This window comes from Cavia porcellus, unplaced genomic scaffold (genome assembly GCF_034190915.1).
Source record: "Cavia porcellus strain 051 isolate PalLab524CR breed Dunkin Hartley unplaced genomic scaffold, mCavPor4.1 scaffold_5, whole genome shotgun sequence".
NCBI lineage: Eukaryota > Metazoa > Chordata > Mammalia > Rodentia > Caviidae > Cavia > Cavia porcellus.
In genome coordinates, this window is record NW_026947488.1 from 539,373 (window position 1) to 560,597 (window position 21,225).

At 49.8% G+C, this 21,225-nt stretch overlaps 1 protein-coding gene across 5 annotated transcripts in view; it reads right to left on the reverse strand.

Annotated features, from left to right (window-relative positions):
* Nucleotides 1–21,225, reverse strand: part of Myt1 (myelin transcription factor 1) — a 58,899-nt gene that overhangs the window by 16,189 nt on the left and 21,485 nt on the right. For all 5 annotated transcript variants that reach the window (XM_063247966.1, XM_023561944.2, XM_003462780.5 and 2 more), the window contains exons 3-13: nucleotides 18,131–18,185; nucleotides 17,262–17,292; nucleotides 14,402–14,464; nucleotides 13,380–13,627; nucleotides 10,985–11,854; nucleotides 8,615–8,749; nucleotides 7,921–8,011; nucleotides 6,633–6,746; nucleotides 4,087–4,301; nucleotides 2,628–2,752; nucleotides 1,801–2,070 (exon numbers count right to left, since the gene is read on the reverse strand). In XM_063247966.1, the coding sequence (XP_063104036.1) occupies nucleotides 1,801–2,070; nucleotides 2,628–2,752; nucleotides 4,087–4,301; nucleotides 6,633–6,746; nucleotides 7,921–8,011; nucleotides 8,615–8,749; nucleotides 10,985–11,854; nucleotides 13,380–13,627; nucleotides 14,402–14,464; nucleotides 17,262–17,292; nucleotides 18,131–18,185 (2,217 nt within the window). The remainder of the gene's footprint in view (nucleotides 1–1,800; nucleotides 2,071–2,627; nucleotides 2,753–4,086; nucleotides 4,302–6,632; nucleotides 6,747–7,920; nucleotides 8,012–8,614; nucleotides 8,750–10,984; nucleotides 11,855–13,379; nucleotides 13,628–14,401; nucleotides 14,465–17,261; nucleotides 17,293–18,130; nucleotides 18,186–21,225) is intronic.

The following is a 21,225-nucleotide window of genomic DNA, read 5'->3' on the forward strand; positions in this document are numbered from 1 at the left end:
CTTCTCACAGGAAGCTACAGCAGAGGTTATATCCAAGGCTGGCACTTACTTGCCACAGTTCCCAGCAAGTGGTTGAAGCGCCACGCCCTTAGAGCTGAAGAAAACCTCCTAAATGAGGAGGTGCCATGAGGACAGCCAAGTCAAGTGACTCGGGTTCTCAGCAGTGGATCTGGCTGGTGATGTGACTGCTGCTCTTGTCCCCAGAGGCCCATGAATACAAGGGTCTAAAGTGCTCAAGACGCTAAGGAAAGACTGTTGCCCAAAATGTGAGCCCACAAGAAGCGCTGGCAGAAGGGTCTGAGGAGGAGGCCAGAGTAGAGGTAAAGGCACAGGAAAGGGCCTGACCTGGAGGCATTTTGGAAGGTGACTGGCCTAAGAGGTAGATGGGAAAGGGTACAGGGTTTGAGATGATCCAAGGCTGCTGGCTGCAGTGAACCAGTAGCCCCGGCAGTCAAGTACAGCAAGAGGTAAGATTCAGTAGGGGAGATCTCATAATTGCTATGTCAGGGTCACCTAAGATGACAGTTTATCCTCAAGGGGATAAGATAAATCCAAGAGGATGTGTAAATGAATAAGAGGAGGGCCTAGGTAGTCTGGGGAGTCCAGAACTGAGTTAGATCCAAGGTCCCAGGACACCACCCATAGGCACCAAGAAGGCATTGTTGGCACGCTAGGAGGACATGCCCAGGTGCAGGAAGGAGGTGGGGGGTCGCTTATTCCTGAGAGATTTTAGTCCCAAGGATGAGAGTTGCCAGTGGACACACTGCACAGGAGGGCACTTCAGTATCAGACAGGGATCTTGCCAACTGTAGAAAAGAACTAGGCTCAGTAGACCTGGGCAACCACAGCTTCAGGTGCAGCTTCCCTCCAGTCAGCTAAGGTGGTCCCTCTTCCAGGACCCCATACCAGAGGAGGGCCAGTGAAGCAGCCTGAGTGACCAGACCCAGAGGCCCAGTTCACTTCTTGGTAAAATGAGATGACCCTGAATCATATGAGAGTAGCTCATGGGCCAGAAAAGAAGTTGGTCCCAGTGAAGACAGACCATAGAAGGACCTGGCTCCTCCTCCCTATTGTTCTTGGCATTGAGTTTGTTTGCTCCATAGAGTCCTCTTCCAAGGAGCCCGAGCGAAGGAGAGGAAGAGGGAGTAGGTAGGCCTCACACACACTGTCTGGACCCCATGTACCCTCAGATTGGACTCTGCTCCTTGGAACCCATCCACCTCTGGCAAAAGTCCAATGTTGCCCATAACAAAGGGACTCTTCATTTTGCAGGTCAGGCAGATGAAACGCTTGGAAAAGGACTGTTCTACAGCTCTGACATCAATGCCCTGGCTATCTCCTCTTTATCAGTTTGGTCCTGGTCTCAGGAATTCAGGCCACTGCCACCACTTAAGCCCAGAATACACACTTGCTTGCCATTTTAGCCCAAGGCACCAACGAGCTAACTACTGTATGGATAGCAGCTATATTCTGCAGGTCAGTGGGAGGCTCACAAAATTAAGAAAACCTGAGCTTTTCCCAAACCATCCACAGGAGGCTGAAATGAGCCCCCTACCACCTCAGAGTCCCCATATTGGTACTGGCCACCCTGTTCCACATAGGTGAGAAAATCAGCTCTTGCCTAACATGTTCTGCTGGAGGCAGAGCTCTGGGTCCCAGTTGTCAAACAAAGTGAAAGTCTTGAATGGAAGCCCTGGACCCCAGAGTTTCTGCCAAGCCCCTCTTTTGAGAAGAAGCTGCCTAGAGAAAAAGCACAAGGCACCACCACTATCTATCTGCTTGCGCAGCCTCTGAACCCACCTCCTCAGGCTCCTCCTCCCGCAGTCGGCTAGGCTTGGTGTAATCCAGGGGTCGGTCCCATTCATCCTGGCGGGAAGCCTGGCTGGACTGAGGTGAGGTCATGGAGCTGCTGGGAGCACTAGTATTGCTCTGGCGCTGGGTGACATCAGGAGACTTGACCCCAGGACTGCTGCTACAGCTGCTGCTGCTGGGGAGAGCATTTTCTCGTTTGCGGTGTTTGTGCATGCTCAAGTCCAAGGTTCCATTTTCATCTACTTCGATGTCCACAGACTACAATTGCAAAAGTGAAGAAATCATTAGAGAATCTATCTGATTCCCATGCTGGTATGTTTTTATCAGATTTATAGGAAGTGTAGAACACAGATCCATGGAAAGACACTGGACTAGCAGAGAGGAGAGGCGATAAGAGGGAAGAACAATGTCACTTCCCAACTGCATAGGACGGAGCCTGAAGCCCCTTTACAGCCAGCAGCACAGAGCCAGTCCCTTGAGACATATGCCAAACATGGGTATGACTAAGTACTCTGAGCCAGAACTGTCAGCCATGACCAGGCTCTCTGGGAAGTGGTAAGAACCTGTGTGCACCTGGCCCTCAGACTCATTGAGAAATGCATGGGAACACAGTACGGTCCTTGGTCAATGTCCACAAAGCAGCACTCTGTGGAAGGACCCATCCACCCTCTCCAGTCCTCTGAGCCAGGAGGGAGAAAAGGGAAGAATGAACATTCCCAGCTAGAACTTAGCTATTCCTGGCAGCACCGAGCCCAGTGAACTGGCTGCAGGTTCTACACATTCATCACTTCTTGGAGGGATGGGGCGACACTCACCTTGCTGGGGAGGTCCTGTGGCTTTGTACTGAGGTTCTCAGGCATCTCCCAGCAGCGGGTGGACAGGTTCAGGATGGCAGTGGCAGCCATGTGTGCAGCCTCGGCATCATGTGAGTAGTCAAAGCCTACAGAAGAGGATGAAGTGTTCCTCCTAACTACTGGGTAGGGGCTGCCCCTGTGGGGAGGATGCCTTTGAGGAAGGTTTGGTTGCAAAAAGGGAACAACATCAGGCAGACAAAGACTTAGACAAAAGCAGCAGATGGAGGGGAGGAGTACTGAGAGTGGGGAAGAGCTATGGCAAAGTGGACATTGGGCTAAGCTGTGTGCCCACTCGCACATTCTCATACACCCCTTCTTGCCATCCTCCTGTCAAGTACTAAGGAGACCTCAAATTTCTAGCCTGACCAAAATTTGGACAGAAAGATCAAAAAGACATTCTAGTAGTCCTGGTATATCAAACAAAAATAATTTGCTCATGAGCAAATACTTGTTGAGAGACTGAAGAATTCTGTAAATAGGATGAGTGCTTGTACTATCACTCACTTGGAAAACTTTGTCACTTCATCTCAAAAGTTGTCACCATGTCTCAGCTGACCTTTCAGCTCCAGTGATAGCTGTTATCTCAATAAAGCAGCCTTAGCCTTCAGATGGATACTGCAAATGTCATCTTTTATAGTGGTCACACTACGGCTATAAAACTACTCTCACATTATATTCTGAGACACTGTGAAAACTTCAGCAGTCCCTAAAAGTTCTACACATACAGAAAGCTCACCGAAAGTCCCCCCCCCTCTTGGCACAATTGTGCATTCTCATCCAGACTGGTGTGTATGCCTAGAGACACCCAGGCCTCAACCGTGACAAGCAGAATCTGTGGCAATCAGTCAGACTGCTTTGTAACCCTCAGGTCAGTCCCTGTGGGGCTGATGACACCCACTAGGAGGCACCAGTCCCAACTTTATGTGTGCACTGGGGGCTTTTCCATCTCACTTGCACTTCTGAGGCTAATGGTCTTGCAATCCACAAATCTGTGAGATAATTGACAAAACGGGGGCGACTGTTCTAGAAGATTTGCAGAAGTAATTCTTAACAGTGCAATTACCCAGGAAATGTGTTGTTAATGGTACAAACATCATTTCCAGTTAGATGGTCCCAGTACAGAAAAGCAAAAGGCTTCCTGACAAGGCACCCCCTTGAGAGAAGCTCACTGCATTGCGGGGAGGGGACTCCCAGGGTCGATCCAGTCAGAGTAGTTATTCTTAAGTTTCTGGACAAACACAACAGTGAAGGACCTGAGTTGCGCTTCATAAATAATTAGAAGACATGCAAGGGCTCAAGGTGAGATGTAAGCCCCAAAGAGACCACAACTGCACCCTCTGAGGCCTCAGGCCTGAACACCAGTTTCCCCAACTCCACAGAGGCAGCATGAAATGAGAGGGAATGGTTCTCCCCAACTTACATTGGAAGGCTTTGGGTGAGGTTTCGCTGGTCTGAATCTTTGGGGCAAGCATACGTTTGCCAAAAACCTGAGCATCAAAACTTGCGTAGTCGAAGGTGACCTTGGAGAACTTCTCTAGTTCCTTGGCCAAGTTGGCCCTGGGTGTGGCAGGAGCCACACTGGGCCGGTAGCTCCCAAAAGGAGGGACCTCAAGCTGCTTCACGAAGCACATGGGCCTGGAGTGTGGGCAAAGATGTAATCTGTGAGAAGGGGACTCAGACCCCTGCTACCCTCCCTCTACTCCATCTAAAAGCCCCATCAAAGACCTCACAGTCTGTTGAGAAAGGAATCCCAGAGAGACAACCTCACACTCAGCCCCTCAAATTGGTCAGAATTCTGCCTCCCAAGGTGAAAAGCCCCTGGGGCAGTCCTTTGGCTGATATGAGGAGAATTGCCACTAAGGAAGAAGTAATAGGAAACCAGGTTGGTGGCATTAGCCAACCCAGATGTTAGGGTAGCAGGTTTCCAACAATTCAGGTGCAATGCACAAGCCTGTGACAGCTCAACAACGAGCCATGACAAGACAGCATTCTCAGGGCAGAAGAGCCTAGTGCTCCAACAAGGACTGTATGGAGGGAACATGAAGTGAGGGCAAAAGACGACCTCCAGGCTAGGCTGGACCCACAGCACTTCCCTCAGCCCAGGACTTGGCCCTCAGCTGTCCTCTCCTTAGAGCTGAGTGGAGGTCGCCCCTTCCCTCCAAAGGCTGCTAGAAGAATCAGCAATGGGAAGGAAAAGGTCATCACAAGCATCCAGTTTACAGAAGAGTTCGGGGAGAACTCTTGGGAAATGGCAGCAGTGGTACAGAAGGTAGAAAAGAAAGTGAACTATGTGGGCTGAGACTATACAAGATACATGGAAACTTCTGGACTCGTGGATGTACACACACAAACAGGCACACCAACACACGCTTGCCTTCATGCTCAGTATGTAGGAGAGAGGGAAGGAGCTCCTGTGAGCACTGCCCTCAGTGGCTGGTGGAATTCAGGAGTTGGTGAGGGCTTTGGGCCACTGGGCACTACCAAAGCTTGAGCGTGGCCTAAGGAGAGAAGTACCAGGCTGGCCCCAGGGCCACCAGGGCTGCCACCAGAAGGCGGGATGTGTGCTGGCCCATGAAAAGTAGAAACCCAGGCTAGAACCGGCCCAGACAAGAAGAAAAACTGCAGGAGGGAGTCTACCAGGCCCCAGCAGGGACACGCTGGCCCTGATGTCAGTGATAGCTCCTCGTCAGGTGTCAGAAACTGAGAGTGAGGCAGAGGAAGGATTAAATCTATAACCAATGAGAAGGTGGGAGGAGGAACAAAAAGGTGGAAGACAGAGACTGCTTGAAACCCAGAGCCAGTCACAGTGGTGATACGCAGAGGGAAACCTCTACGGTTGGAGGCTCCCATGCAGAGGATGTGAGCCTGCCACAGAGCAGGGAGGTGAGTCTGTCACCAGCCAGGGATGTGCATGGGACCACAGTTTCTGATAAACCCTCTGGAGCAAGCCAGGGAAGAGACAGGACATGTAGCAGCCAAGGCAGGTTGCTGGCCCCTCTGTCCAGGGCTTTGTAGGCCTGGGGAAGGAGATGAAGGGTGGTGCCAGTGGGCCTGCCAAGAATCAGCCATGCTGTGCTGTCTCCCACACTGCCACAGCACAGGATCTGAGAACCAGGGACAGGGATACGTGAGTGAGTTCTGGTTCTCCAAAGATAAGAGAGCAGGATGTCCTCAGACTGAGGTGGGAGGTAGGAACGTGAGTAGGTGGCAATATCCTGGTTCATGGTTCCTCATGATTCCTCGTGGTCCAGGGACTCTCACACCCTCTCCTCACCTCATAGAAGATTGGGTAGAGAAGGAGACTCTGAATACAGGCCATTTCAGAGGGGTGACCTTGGGCACACCCCTGCGTTTCTGTCCTTAACGTGATGCCTATTTTCCAGCATCACCTAGGTGAAGAGGCACTAAGCAGGTATGTTCTGAGGGGTTTTAGAGGGGCCTTCATTGAGGAAATATTGTCTACACAGCACACATACGCTTGAACACATGTGTAAATACACTCATGTACTCATACACAAATAGGCATGCCAACATGCATCTGCCTGCACACACGCAGACCTGCTGCTGTCTGCCCACTCTGAGGGGCTCCTAGCTCCCCGCTCCCTAACTCAGGGTCTATCAGAGGCAGGACACCCAGGGCTTTGTGGCCATGGTGCTTCCAGGATGGCCTTGGCCTTGCTGGGCTCTTCTCTCTCCAGACAGGACCAGCGTCTCCACAATGGGTGCCTGAGCAGTTACACTGACTATAGCAGATGCCCTGGAGAAGAGCATTGCCAAACTGCCTGTGGCTAAGCCCAGGGGTCCTCAAAGCTGCTCACACCTTGGCTGAGGCTCTGGTGAGGCCAGAAGGTGTGAGGCTGTTCAGTGTTCTGCTGAGTATTCACACTACACATAGCCCAGGAGAGACTGTTCAACCCTACAAGCACCTGGAAGTGGTCCCTTCAATTCAGTGGCTCATTCACCCACCTGAGGATCCGATCTGAATTGGAGCTATTCTTGGAAGGATCTCCCATCTGTGGCTGCTGCTTCTCATGAGATTTGGCTAATTTTTCAGCGGCAGCAATAGGACATCCAGACAAACTAATGGAAGGAAAACGTAAGACATCTGAGCCTTCTCACTGATGCCAGGCCTGTCCTAGATGACCAGTTCTGCAGTCTGAGAACAGCATCATTTAGACATGAAAGCTCCTAGCATGTAAGGCCCAGAGACAAGAAGATCTCTCACTTTGCTACAGGACAGGGCCTCTTGCCAGCTCTGTCCTCAGCTTTCAAAATTTTTTGCAAGCTGATCAGTTTCTGTTCTGGAATATTCTAAGCCAATAACCCTCAAGGTTGAACTATACTCTGAAAGCAGGCAAAGCCTGGTCAAAGATACCTCCTCTGCATGAGTCTGGGTATCAGGATCTCTCCTCATCTTCCTCCTCCTTCCATCACAGGTCCCAGGGAGGATTCTGGGATCATCTCTGGCTCATGTTCTGCTAACCAACTCACAGAAATGGAGGACCTGGCCTCCATTTCTCTATAAGCTATGACCTGGCCACTGTACCTGGAGGACTCTGAAGCTTCCCAAGAAAGTACCCACTCAAAAGTAAGACAGAGCAGCTTTATCTATCAGAATTGAGTCGACTGTGAGCCTAGGCACCTGCTCCTAAGCCACAGAAGGTGACACAGTGATGTCACTCAGGATTTTGGTCTCTTTTCTAATGACATGACCAAAAGCTCTGGTAGTATTTCCAGCTGAATGTACTCCTGCTAGCACATCCTGTACAGCACGGCCACCTGTGGCTGGGTGGGGTTGGGGGCATGGCCCCCTTATCAAGGAAAACAAACTGACAACTGAATACGGACAGTGGCCTGGAAACCTGTGTCTGCCTGGTCTTGGTATACCCTCTGAGCAACCCTAAGAATGACCTTGGTTACTGAGGTCCTTATTGTTATCCATATTTTTCCCTTCACCAATAGGCAGAAGTTTTCTGAAAATAGGCAGAACCCAAACCTACGACCTGGGTAGAGACCTCTCAACAGAGGCATGTGGTCACCAAAGCTCACAGGGTCTCCAGCAGCAATACCACCAGGTACCGCACCTTAGGGTGCCCACTATTCACACAAAGGCCCCTTGGTCTCCATCAGCCCTGACCTTGGACCCACCATGCAGGGTGGCAGCAGGAAGGAAGGCATTATTTGTGGCCCATCCTAGATGAGGGCTCAAGGCTCCAGGCAGGCATACACTACAGGCCCTGCGCCACCCAAGTACCTTCTATGTGTGTTGCGGTTGCTGTTCACATGGCCCTGACCTGTGCAGCCAGGAGTGGGACACTTCAGCACATTTTCATGCATAGCCAAGACTGTAAGAGAATCAGGGAGGTCAGACAGTGAGTACACACATGCCTAAAAGATTGGTAAAGAACAGCTGAAGGGGGACCCAGAAGTCCAGCCAAATGTCATGCTTTGTGGTAGAGAAGCAGCTAGATCAAGGTAGTTCCACCCTTAGCACAACCTTTGCCAGTCAGGTATGACCCCTTTCCATGGGGCCCCTGCCTCCCAAGGCAAAAACTATATTCCACTTCAAAACCTCTCATTTTTCTCTTTTATTTTTCTTTTACTTTTTCTGTCAATACAGAAATCTACTTTCTGAGCTTTTAGAGCATAGAAGCCACTGTGTAAAGAACTCTGCCTTCAAGGGAACAGATCATTCCTTCCCACCTACCAGCAGTCTTCCAGGGTCTCTGACTCAGGCTGGCATCTCCAGTTGGTCAACTGGGTAGGTTGTATCCCCAGCCTCATTGGGCTCAAGTTTAGGCTTAAGAAGTTTGAAGGGAAGACAGGGATTTGGGAAACCCAAAGGGACAGGGCTCTGGGCAGGTTGCCTCCCCACCAACAAGGGACAACTCCAAATACCACACATGCCAGAATATCATTGTAAGCTAACCCTGCATGTAGCTACTCACTCTCTGGAGGGATCCTGTCCTTGTGGGGACAGCCAGACAGGCTGCGGTGGTGAGGGTACAACCCAGTAACATGCCCAGTGCCATCACAGCCAGGGGTTGGACACTTGATCTCACGCTTCTCTGCTCTGGAAGGATCTAGAATATACAAGACGTATCACATAGAACCAGGAGGCTGGTTAGTGGTTAAGGACAGGAAGAGGCAGGAAGATCTCACACACCCTCGCCAACTGTCCAGAGAGAAGACAATGAGACTTCTTAGGGAACCTAAGAGGGATAGGAGTTAGCCAGGGAGACAATACTATAGAAGCTGGTCCAAAGCCCGAGTTGTTCCTCCCACCCCAGATAGCAGGATAGGTCAGACTTCTTAACAGAGAAGGGAAGGTGTTTGGGAACATCTCTGCCAGAAGACATGGGGAGTTAACAAAATGAGGTGGACAGAGGTTAGGTGCCTATCCGAGAAGGCAAAACTAATTAATGTCTAGGCAGAAAGTCTCTTCTGGACTCTTAAGGCCCAGGAATATCACTTTCAAGTATGGGAACCAGAAAGACAAGAAGGATCCTCAGAGCACAGCCATAATCTTGGAGAAACTCCTGAATAAGCACAGAACCCCCAAAGAGGGCAGGCTCAGCCAAGGACTCCAGATAAAAGGACCCACAGCTCTGTCCCTCCAAATTCAAAAGGGCAGGAGAGCAGACTCCCAAGCATCCAGGCATAGGTGTGCTAAGGACCTGCCTCTGCCAAGGACTCTCATTTCACGTGCCCCAGCATCAGTCCCACTGTCTGCCCACCCCACTGGATGTTTGTATTCTCCATGGCTTGACAATGCTGCCTGCTGTGCTCAGCAGTCCATATTCTGCTGAGTCTGGGACCCCAAAATCTAGCCCTGAATGCAAGGCACTTTGTCCCTGGTCTCTGTGTCTATCAACACTCTCACAAGCACCTGGACCTTGGACTGTTGCTCAGTATTTATGCTCCCAACCAATGTCCCCCAAAGTCTATACTGACAAACCCAGCCCCATACATCTGTCCCTGAATGTGACTCACTTTCAGCCTACATATCCTGGTGCTCATAGCCTTACATGCCCAAGCCTGGTAGAGCCAATTTATGTCAGGGCCCCCAAACAGCCATGCTGTCTTGTTGCCCGAAAGGGTATCCCTTTAAGAGCTGTCCTCTAGGCCCGCCCTCCTTGAGAACTATGCCCCAGCTGTGTCCCCTTAGTACCTATATTCCCAGAACGTGTGTCACCATGTCTCCACTAGTCTTCTGGCTGTAGTGCCTGAGGCCACTCCTCATTCCCGTCTCCCTCCCCCGTGATCCAGGTGTGTCTCCCAGGGGCTACCCCAATATGTATCTCCTGCCCGTTTGATTCCTAACTCCAGCTTCTAAATTAGTACCCTGCTTTCCTTCATTTATCTCTTCCTGTGTGTCAGCTAATCCTTCAATGTGCGAGCAGGACAGGAAGAGGGCAGTGACTACTGCTGTCAAAAGGAACAGGCTATAGAAGGGCATGAAGAAGAGAACCTGGCTGAGAGAGGGAAAGAAGAGCCTGGGGTTACTGAAGCTCCCTGGTTTTAGAAGAATAGAAGCATCAGGCCAGGCCAAGAGGGTGGAAAAGTAAGAGCCGATCTAAGGCCTGGCCCCCAGCATTGTGACTCTCTTACTCAGGGAAAGCCCAAGCCCTGCAGTCAGGCCAAAGAAATGCTTAAGACAGGCAGACAGCAGTACAGTCTGTCCTTTAGAGCCCAGTAGACCATTTGCTCAGGGCCTGCCCTTAGACCTGACCTCCAGTCTCTGGCCCTATCCCACACCAGTCCAGACCCAAACCCCTGCTTAGCATCCCACTTGACTCCTCTCACCTGGATATCAGCCTCTCAGGGAGGCCTGTGGACAATACCCTTAGGCTCTGCACACTTTAGGACCAAATCTATACATTAGCAAGAGACAGATAGACATCCCTTGTGTCTACCTAAGGATTCCAACAAGAAAACATCTTTCCAGGGTCAAAGGCTGTAAAGTGCCAGGTCTGCCATCACACAGTCTTCTTGGGTTTCTGAAACCTGTGGGTTTAGGCCCAAGTTGTAGTGACAGATGGGTGGCACAATGCCTGGATCACCACCAACCCTCCCACGGTCCTCTCTCCCACCCCACAAACTTCGGCTCCATCTATCCACCCTACGTGAAGCAGCATTGGCCCATTTCCTCAGTCTTTGACCACAGTCATTTGTGTATTCATCTTTTATCTTCTTTTCTTCCCTTCCCCATGCACCCAAGCATGTGAGGGCCTGCATCTCCACACATGGACAAGACTGCAGGTCCCTGTATGGTAGCGAGATGGGGTGAACGTGTGGGCAGGCCACTTGCAGCCTACCTTTGCTGTAGCAGCTCTTCCGTGCTGTGTCCAGGGGCTTCACCACCTTCCCTGGCTCACCTGGGGCTGGTTGGCCTGACTCAGAAGGTGGGCGGCCTGGCTCACAGACAGTGTGGACTTGCTCAGCCTTCAGGGCGATGGCCTGCTCCAGGAGGCCCAGGTTCCCTCGGGTCATCATGTCATACATCTCTGACTCATCTGTAATTGTTGACTTCTGGGAGTGCATGTCCTCATCCTTGTCATCATCAGACCGGACCTCCACAATGACAGAATACTCAGGTTTGGGACTGGATGATCCTGGGCAACGGAGCTCAGGGCCTTTCAGGGCAGAAGTGTGAGTAGCATCCTCCTCAAAGTGCACATTCGGAGTTGCCTCCTCCCCCTCCTCCTCTTCCTCCTCATCTTCATCTTCCTCTTCCTCCTCTACCTCCTCTTCCTCTTCTTCCTCCTCTTCTTCCTCTTCCTCTTCTTCTTCCTCCTCTTCCTCCTCCTCTTGGCCCAGGACACCTTTCTGTTTGCTGGACCCCTCCCTGGCCAAAACCTCCATGGACTGAGAACATTGCTCCTGGGAACGCTCACTGGTGACTTCAATGACCTCTTCTGCATCCTCTGGTTGGATATAAAGATCCTTCTCACCCTCATCACTAGTGGCCTCCTCTGCAGCTTCCTCCTGAAGCAGGTGCACAATGCTGGGGCCCAACTTGGCTACCTGGCCCGAGTCCTCCCCAACCAAGGTCTCTTCAGCGATTTGGCCCAAGTTTAGGAGAGAAGTTGCAATGATTCCCTGGTAGCTGCTGTAGCTGCCCTTGGAAGAGCCAGTGGGGCTGCTGATGGGGTTGGATCCAAAGTGGGACTTAATGGGGCTCCTTCCTGCACAAAATCAGAAATACCACATGGAGCTAAAAGACAACCTGGAGGATGTCTCCAGGTCTGTGCTCTCTACATCAGCCAGACCACCCCACTTTCCCACTGCCCTCTTTTAATAGCACAGCACAGGAGACATGAAAATCCAGAAGCAGGGATGGATGCCGTTCCTATCAACCCTCTATCCAAACCCAGAGACCTTGGAGAGTTTATTTAAGAAGCAGGTCTGGGGCCACTGCTACATTTTTTTCTTTTTCAGTATTGGGGATTGAATTCAGGGCCTTCACACTGAGATATATTTCTATCTCTTTTTGTTTTTTATTTGGAGTTAGGGTATCTCCAGCTCACTAAATTGCCTAAGCTGGGTTCAACCCATGACCCTCCTGCCTCATCTTCAGAGCCCTAGAATTATAGGCTTACGCTTCCTTGCCAACACCATCACTGTACTTTTAAAGCGGAAATTTACTTTGATTTTCTAGAATTACTTTGCTCCTCCATTACACACCTCAAATCAGGTCACTTGCATTTTATGTAACAAAGTTTAAAGGACAAATCAGAGTTTTAAAAGTTATTTCACAATTGAAAAGTATTTATATTTTTAAGTAATCAGATTTAAATCTTTTAACCATAATAACTAAGGTCTGTGGGATTAGTGGGCCAGCACTCCCAGCAACAGCAAGAGCCAATAAAGCCCAGCACTTCTGAGCTATATGGTCTTGTCTCAAGGAGCAGGCAGATTGGGACCTTTTCCACCTGAAATACAGGGCCAGCTTGGTTCTTTGGGCTGTGGATGCACTCAGATTCCAGAGAGGAGAATACAAGGATTCAGCTTGGATTGCTTCTAAAACAAACCATACTCACATATTAACCCTTCAAAGTCAGCTGATTCCAGAAGCTTTGGGAGACCACCAGGAATCCATAGGTCTGCTAGGTCTCTTAGGAATGGCACAGACCCTCCTTAGGGCTCAGGAGTCAGCCCTCCTTAGGACTCGGGAGTCACCATTTGCCAAAGGCTAGGTCTTCAACAGGCCCCCCTCCTCTCCTCTTGGCTTCCCTGAACACCCACTTCATGGTCCTCCATCACACAAGGTGCTACCTCAGCACCTGCCCAAGTATCTCAGAGCCAAGCAGACAACACCGCATAATCCTACATTGCTCCCATAGGATCAGGCAGGCAGGGGTTCATCTCAGTCCCTCATGGACACAGACATTGCCCCACATCATTTGTCTGCGTTTCCCATATGCATGAAGACATACTGTGGAAGCACCACACTTTGTGCATATACCAGTGAGCCTCAACTCTGCACCTGCCTTCTGCCTCTCCCATGGTACAGTGTTCACACATGCCACAGACCATGCAGTCTGTGCAGGCCTCTCTTCCAGGAAACCAGCACACACAGGGACAAGACATGCCTTGTTCTCAGGAAGGCTTTCCCTCACTTGGCATGCACTCCCTCCCACTCACAGGCTGTGATTCTCCAGGGCCACACTGAAGCACCCTTTATGTGGAGGAGAAAGAGCGACAAAGCACCTTCAGCTGGCTCCAGGCGATGAATCTCCTCCTGTCCTGACATCTCAGTCTCAGCCTCATCCAGAGTTCCTTCCGATTCATCCGAAACAGAGGCATCCTTCACCTCACCATCCTCACTGCCATCACTGTCCACACCATAGCCCTCATCCAGAGCCAACTTCAGGGGGTGTGACTTCCTCTTGGACAGCAGGTGCTCAGCCTCAGGACCCTCCAGCTTCCTCTTCTTGGCCAGAGGGCAGCTCTGTAAACTGGGAGGAAGGGAGGACAGGCCATAGAGAGAGCAGAGCCAGGGTATGGGAGGCCTCAGACACCTGGGAGCACTTCCCAAGGTCCTTTCCTCCTCTGTGTCTAGTTATGTTTAAAATTTTACATCTAATTATATACACTTAAAAGTGCTTGTGTTTTAAACCATCTCACAGTGGGCCAAGACCGTATTTGGAGACAGGACTCAGGGCCCTTCTGGGCCCTTCTAGCCAGGCTATTTATTGTTCTCCAAACTGCCCTGTCAAACTCAGTCAGTCAAATCCTGCCCTGTCAAACCACATGCACCCCCATCAGATCTTGGCCCCTTTCCTCTCACCTGGGGCCTTTTCTTCTCTCTTCATACTCCCCCCACCCCACAAACCTGGCACCACAGGGTGGATGAACCCCTAATATCAAGATGACCCCACAAGATGATCACGCTGACAACCACAGCAGCAGCTCATTGGTCTCGACATGGCACCAGGCCTGATATGGGTACTGACACATGGACATGTCCAGTCCTTATACCAGCTCCAGTGGGAAAACCAAAGTGCCCAGGACAGGCCATCTAGCTGCTCCTTCATGACACACTCTCATCCAGACTCACCCAGGGCCAGCACCCTAGGGACGTAGCCCTATGGGAGATCACTAAGAGGTCAGCCTGGCCTCAGCAACCAAGGACAAAAATCGAATGTTTTTAATCCATGAAGGGGCCCAGAGCAGGGGAAGGGCCCTGAGCTCCCTTTCCAGAAATGTAAAAGAGCCAAGGAGCCTCTTACCTTCGGTGCCTGGAGTATTTGCCCCTGACGTGTCCTGAGCCTGTGCATCCTGGGGTGGGACAGCTGGAGAGACAAACAGGAGAGGTCACCTTGGGCAACAGGATCAGGGGCTTGAGACCCATCCTAATCCTCACCCTGAGGGGTAGGAGGTGGTCTCTGAATAGCTTATCAGAGGACAGCTGCAGGCAGTTTGCTTAAACATTAGCAAAATAGCTCATGCCACTTAAATAAATGAATGGCTCAACACAGCTCTGAGTCTTTAATCACATATCTCTATGTACAAGAGCAAGGTTTCTATGCCAGCATCTGCTGGGCCATTTCCTTTTGCCAAAGCACACTCCTCCACTTGCCACTAGGCTTCCAGGACTTTGAAGACAAGACACTTTGAGTCCCCACTGCACACAGCATCTTCTTTAAAGGATGTTTATTGTTCATCTGGCCAAGTCTCCAGCCCAAAGTCGGACTTCAAGTCTGTCCCTGGTACTGTGATACCGAGACAGCAGACTGTAGTACCTGCCAGGCAGCAGATACCAAGAACAGCAGGCGATATTGTACCTGCCAGGCAGGCTGACTTGGGGTTGCCAGACAAGAAAGGCTCTGTGTGGCCCAAACCAGCACCTCCAGCTGGGAGTCGACACTGCTCCAGGACCTACAGTCTGGTATGGGTCCCAGTTTCCACAGAGGGAAGGGAAGCCAGGAGGCCAATGAGCTAAGAACCCGCCTGCCTGACGGAGCAGCTGGCTAGGCGAAGGGCAGCTCCTATCCCAGGGCCGGCAAGAATATGGGGGACAGAAGCAAGACTCCCTAGAAGCCCTTGCACTCAACTATTTTGTCTTCTGGTGTGGCCAAACAACTGAGAAGCTTTGGAAACTTCTAATCTTGGGCACTAACTGTGCCTTCCAACCATGGCAGCAAGACCACAGTGCTCACAAGAACCCTCTCATAAAAGCAGCTACAGAGAAGACTGTATGGTATGTGAAGCCACATTGTTTCAGCCTTTGTGGACTAAGACATGTCCATAAGTCACAGCTGCCACTACCTCATGTCACTGCACACCAGCAAGACAGGGAAGCTGTAAAAGTCTACCTGGGAGGCTCCAGACCTCCCTGGCCAGGGTAAAGGACCTGTTTTAACAGGATTGTTGCTAAGGGTCTCAGCTCCTAACCGGGATCCAGATTTCCTAAAATATAGTACATTTTCTTTGAGCCTGTGAAGGCTGGCAGATGTGGGCAGCTCCTGGGACCCAGGAAAGGACATCACTCTCATCTGCACCCAAATGATTTCTGCTGTGATTGACTGTGGCCTGACTGCAAAAACCATGGAGCCAGTTGGTCGTGAAAGCCACATTTACTGACTGCTTCAAGTAAACCCAGAACCATTTATGAGCCAGCTCCCACTCTCACAAGTATAGCAGCAGCCATGAGGGACAGGGGCTCTGATGAAGCGCTGTTTCGCTATAGGATGCCATGTCTGCTCCTAGTCCTGATTTTCGGTGTGTTAACAGAAAAGAAAAGCCAGGCATGATGGCACAGATCTATAATCCCAGCTACTGTACTTGGGAGGCTGAGGCAGAAGTATAAGAAGTATAGGCAAACCTAAGCAACTTAGTAAAACTCTGTCTCAAATTAAAATGTGAAAGAAGCTGGGGATATATAGCTCTGTGATAGAGTGCACCTAGGTTTGATCCCCTGAGGCCACAAAAAAAGAAAGAAAGAAAAACGGAAAAGGAGAGGGAAAGAGGAGGGAGAGGGAGGAAATAAAAAGGCAGTGAAGGAGAGAGGAAGAACTGTAGCAGGCCGGGGAGGAGGAAAGGTGCAGGAAAGATTTTACTGCAGTTCTTTTCCAGACAGAGGAATCACTGCTGCCCCTGGCCAATCTACTATAAAATCCAGGCCTACACTTGCTTTCACTCTCTCAAGAACTAGCTTTGGGACTTTTCACAAAAAGCTCCTTGTTATTGAGGATTTGAAGCTGAGGTCCCAATTAGTCGATTAATCACTGAGTTAATCAGGCAATTAGACAACAGCTGCCATGGAGGCCTGTGGGGCTCTGGCTCTGCCCCCAAAACACATCACATGCTTCAAGCAATTTTTCCAGCCCAGCTCTAAGTCTTGGTCCCCAGCCAGGTGGGCCAGAACCTTGCCACCCAGTTTCCAAGGTTGAGAGACCTGTGAGCCCAAGTGGATGAAATTGGCAAGGTCATTCTGGGGCAAGAAGCTAGAAACACCCAAGACCCAGCAACCAAGGGAGCCGCCATGAGACCCAGCCTGGGCCTCCGCAGTTGCAGTAGTACAGACATCAGCCTTGAACCTCACAATTTAATCAGGTTCACCTATGAGCATGCATGTGTACCCTTGAATTCATGTAAACATCAGTGGCCAATTATGAGCCACATGAGCACCTGTGGGCATGGTATACAGCTTCCAAGAAATCTGTACCCCTAAGCAAGTATAGGAAACACCACAGAAACGCCAGCTGCACCCAGCCACTGTTAGAGCACCTGTACTAGAGAGCACTATGTGCATCCTGGATCTGTGAAGACCCTATTTCCCAAATGTGGCTGAAAACAAGCATTTGTGAAGCATACTAAGAAATCATCTTGCTGCTGTCTTGGGGATCACAGTGACATTCAGATCCTGGTGGTGACCACTGCCTAGGTCCCTGACATGAGGATGGTATACTATTCATGGTGGTGTGGTGGGGCTAGTATAGAGCTAAGTATGGGCTAGCTGAGGTGCACATAGCAAAGGCACAGCACAGAGAGAGACATCCTCCTCAGAGAAATTCGGGGCTCACAGGGATATTTAGAGTATCTCCAGGAACAAGGTGGTATCTGGTGCTAACAGGAGGACTTTCTTACCTGAGGTCTGCACCTGTGGTTTCTGGGGGTCCTGAGTAAGAAAAAAGAGAAAAACAGGAAAACATATATGGGACATATTAAATAATGTCCTCCAAAGTCAGGGGAGAAAGCTGCTTCCTCAGCCACATGTTTGACCTAGATCCTCCCCTGGAAATTTTGCAGAGTGGACCTGATCCGCTGCACCCTCAAAGACCAGGCAATCTCTCTCTCTCTCTCTCTCTCTCTCTCTCTCTCTCTCTCTCTGCAAATTAATGTCAGCATTAGGCAGGAAATGTTACCCACCAGATCAAGGTGGTCAGAGGACAAGTGGGCCAGTGTCTGCCTCCCCAGAGACAAGTACTGGCTGCAAAGATACAAGAGGTCCAACCAGAGAAGGCATCCTTGAGGTCCTGAGCACGCTGTGTACAGCATGGCAGGAAGCACTCCGGCTAAGGTAGTCAGGTTCAGTGATAACAGAGCGAGCATGGGCCGCCTTCTTTCTCACCCTATTGCCAGTTCCACCCAACAACCTCTTCCAGCATCAAGGCCTGTCTCTGGGAGGGAACTTGACAATGACAGGCCAATGGCCATTCACTTCTAAACAAAAGGACGAGTTTTTCAGTACCCACTCTATGGAGCTACATTTGTCTCCATGTCTCTGTCTCTGGCAGGTTTGTCTGGGCCAAAGGCCCTGAGCAGCCCTTTAGATGCTTCCCTGAGGATGAAAAAGGATGCAGAGGCCCCAGGTCTCCTGTATGAGCGATGGCACCCCAGGCATTTGAGTATTTGGTGTGGGATTTTTCCCCTAAGGACAGGTGGGGAGGTTGGCACTAAGCACTTCCAAGAAGGAATACCAATGCCAGGAACTCAGGCTGGGCAGTGACACTCACCTCGGAGGGCCTTGGACCGTGTACGGGCTCTCTTATCATCACTTTCTAAGCTCATCTGCAAGAAAAAAGCAACTATGAGTTAACAAAAAGCCACAATCAGCATGTCCAGAACCACACAATGATTCTCTGGCTCTGGACAATAAAGATGAATTTGTGGCCCACATTGACAAAAGTGGGATGACAAGCAGCAAGTCTACCTTTCTGACACAGGTTCACGTGAGCCCACAAGAGCCAAAGCACAGAGCCTGACCTCCTCCACTCCCAACACCTGGCCTTTGGTAACAAGGGCCTCCTGGCACAATGGGGAGCAATATCTGCTACTCACCTGGCCAAGTAGGTGCTCAGCACCAGGGTTGTCCACTTCCCATGGAGCAAAGTCAGCCTTACCTGTACTGGGCCTGGCTCTCCTTTACCACTCAGCAGAGGTATTAATGCCCCTGACACTCCAGGGTCATAGTATAGGAAACCGGCAGCCTAAGGAAGCCCCAGCCACATGACCTCAGGGGTTTGGCTATCCTACCTGAGCCCATCACGTTTCCAGCCACTACACCACTTACACCTGACCAGCCTCCATGGGGTACTGGCCACACATGGCTCTACTAGGGGAAAAGGAAGAGCCCTCAGAGGGTGACAGTCACACAAAGACCTGGCTGGGGCTGAAGGCCATCACACAGAAGCCCCATCCTTCATCACCACAGCAAATTTGAAGGTGAAATCCTGGCTCACTCTGTGGTGTACAAAACAACCGTTTTCCAGGGAGTAAGACTGAGCAAGTCAGGTGTACCATGCCAGGAAGAGAACAAGCTGGCCTGGGCTATAGCACTAATTCTTAAGGTCAAGAAGGAAAAGGCTGAACTCATGAGTGTCACCGAGCTATGTGTGAGAGACGATCAAGAGTAGGCAGGAAGAAGGGGAAGAAATCCTAGGAGAAAGAAAGCAAAGAAGACGAGAAGAGGGCCCAGAGGCCCCTGCCGTAAATAGGGCTTTAAGTCCTAAAAGTCAACAAGAAACAAATGTCTACACTACCACCTGGGAAGAAAAAAAAGGAATTCCTTTACTTCGTAGGATGAAATTTGCAAAGTAAGCCACCACCATCCAGCAAATGAACATTCAATGATTTATGCAATTTGTTAAGGAGGGAAAAATCAAAACGTGGGTAATCCATGCAACCTGTCAGCTCCAGGCTGTGGAGCACAGGGCTAGAAGCTATGCATTTATTATAGCCGTCCCATAGAACAGAAGACAATTGCTATAATTTCTATTTTTAAAGCAGAGGTTCCCCATGGACCAATGGCTCATATTTAAAGTGAAGAGAGGAGCAGGTGTCAAAGGGACTTCATTACGTTTATGCGCCTTCAAATGTGGACTGTGCAGCGCCTTGCGTCGCAGGCCACACAATGGAGCTGATGCATCTGATTGCTGGGTGCCTGCGTTCAGTTGAAATGAAAGCTATAGCTATTTTTGAGTCAGTTTTCCCAAGGAAATTAGCAAGCACTCTGGTAGGTTAAAGTGGCCCTTGGCAATTTGGGTTTCCTGCAGATAAATTATTCAAAGACCAGAGAATAGAGAGAGTTGCAGAGATGTGTAATGGGTGCTTGCAAACTGTGAGCTCCCATTGATGAAGCTAACAGCTGTGGCATTCATTTTGCTGAGCACCTTTCCATTTGCAATTTATCTGCATTAAATGGTCAATAAGAAAGAAGGTCTCTTCAGTGCATGTAGCTTTAGTTTTAAGAGGGAAAATCTGAACTTCAGGAAGAAAAGCCAAGCTCTTTAACATGAGAACAAATTTGTAGCTTAATTACTTATGAGCTCGACACCAAGCAAAGGACAAGGAAGGGCCTCTGTACTGGTTGAAATTAGCAGTGGCAATAGCTGTGGAGGCATCTGGCAAAGGTATAAAAAAACCAGCCCCACTTAGTTCACATCATTTTGCTTTTCATGACTCAATTGCGAAGGTGGATCTGTTCTCTTCTGCCTGAGATTGTATACCCACAAGGCAGCAGCCTCACATACCCATTAACCCCCAGCATCTCCTGTGACCTCTCCACACAGGGACAGTCCCGGCTCTGAAGACATAAAACAACGAGGCACTTCTCCACTTCTCACTGATCTGCTTTTTAAAAACCCTTTATTTGTCCAAAGCACAAACCAACCAAGTTCCTGTTTCTGCATAGGCCACACATAACTAAACAGCATCTTGCCTTAAGCATGAAAAGATCTCTTTGTCAAAACAGGCCAAGCTTATTCCCCACTCACTGCAAGGTCAGTGGTCTCATTCAAGAACATTGTCTGCTGTTTCTCTAACACCAACTTTATTCTGTCACCTAGAGCACATTTTACAGCTCTAATACTCCAACAGTTCTGCCTTCTACAAGTAAACTGTAAGGAGGAGAATAATTTGCAAATGAAACACATAATGTTGTGCCATATCTATTAACTGGAGAGAATTGCTTTTTAATCTATCCACTCGACTTGCATTCTTGGTAATGTACAAAAGTAGTCTCATTCCAAATGGTGTTTTTGCTTTGTTCTCTTTGTGTTCCTTTTTAGTAAAGTTAAGGCCAATCATATAAGCTCTTTGTAAACATATACTCACTCACAATGACCACCCTCCTTTCAACCCATCTGCAAAAACATGTCCTCTAAGTTGTATGTTACAAACTCAGGTACCAAAACAATTAAAAGCAAATGCTACAGAATTCTCTCAACTCTGTGACAGATGTGAGGAATACACTCAAAGTCAGACATGCAACTGAAACAAACAATTTATGTCCAATTTTTAAGGGAAAATAATGTGCTCCTAAACCCTAAAGGCTTATGCTGGACTTCACTTTCACCCAAGAGACTATGATTGCCCAGTGACCCTGAAAAAGTCCCTGGCTTACTAAAGAGCTCCTCCCACATCTTTCTCCCCCCCCCCCCATTTTGATGGCCAGTGGTTGAGGACTGGTCAAAATCCAGGCTTTGTGCTGAAACCTGTCCACAGCACATGCTCTGGCCTCAGGAAATGCAGGCTGGACTCCCCAAAGTCTGCACAACACTCCAGAGAGGCAGAGAAAGAGCACCTTGGGTAGCCAGCATTATGTTCATGC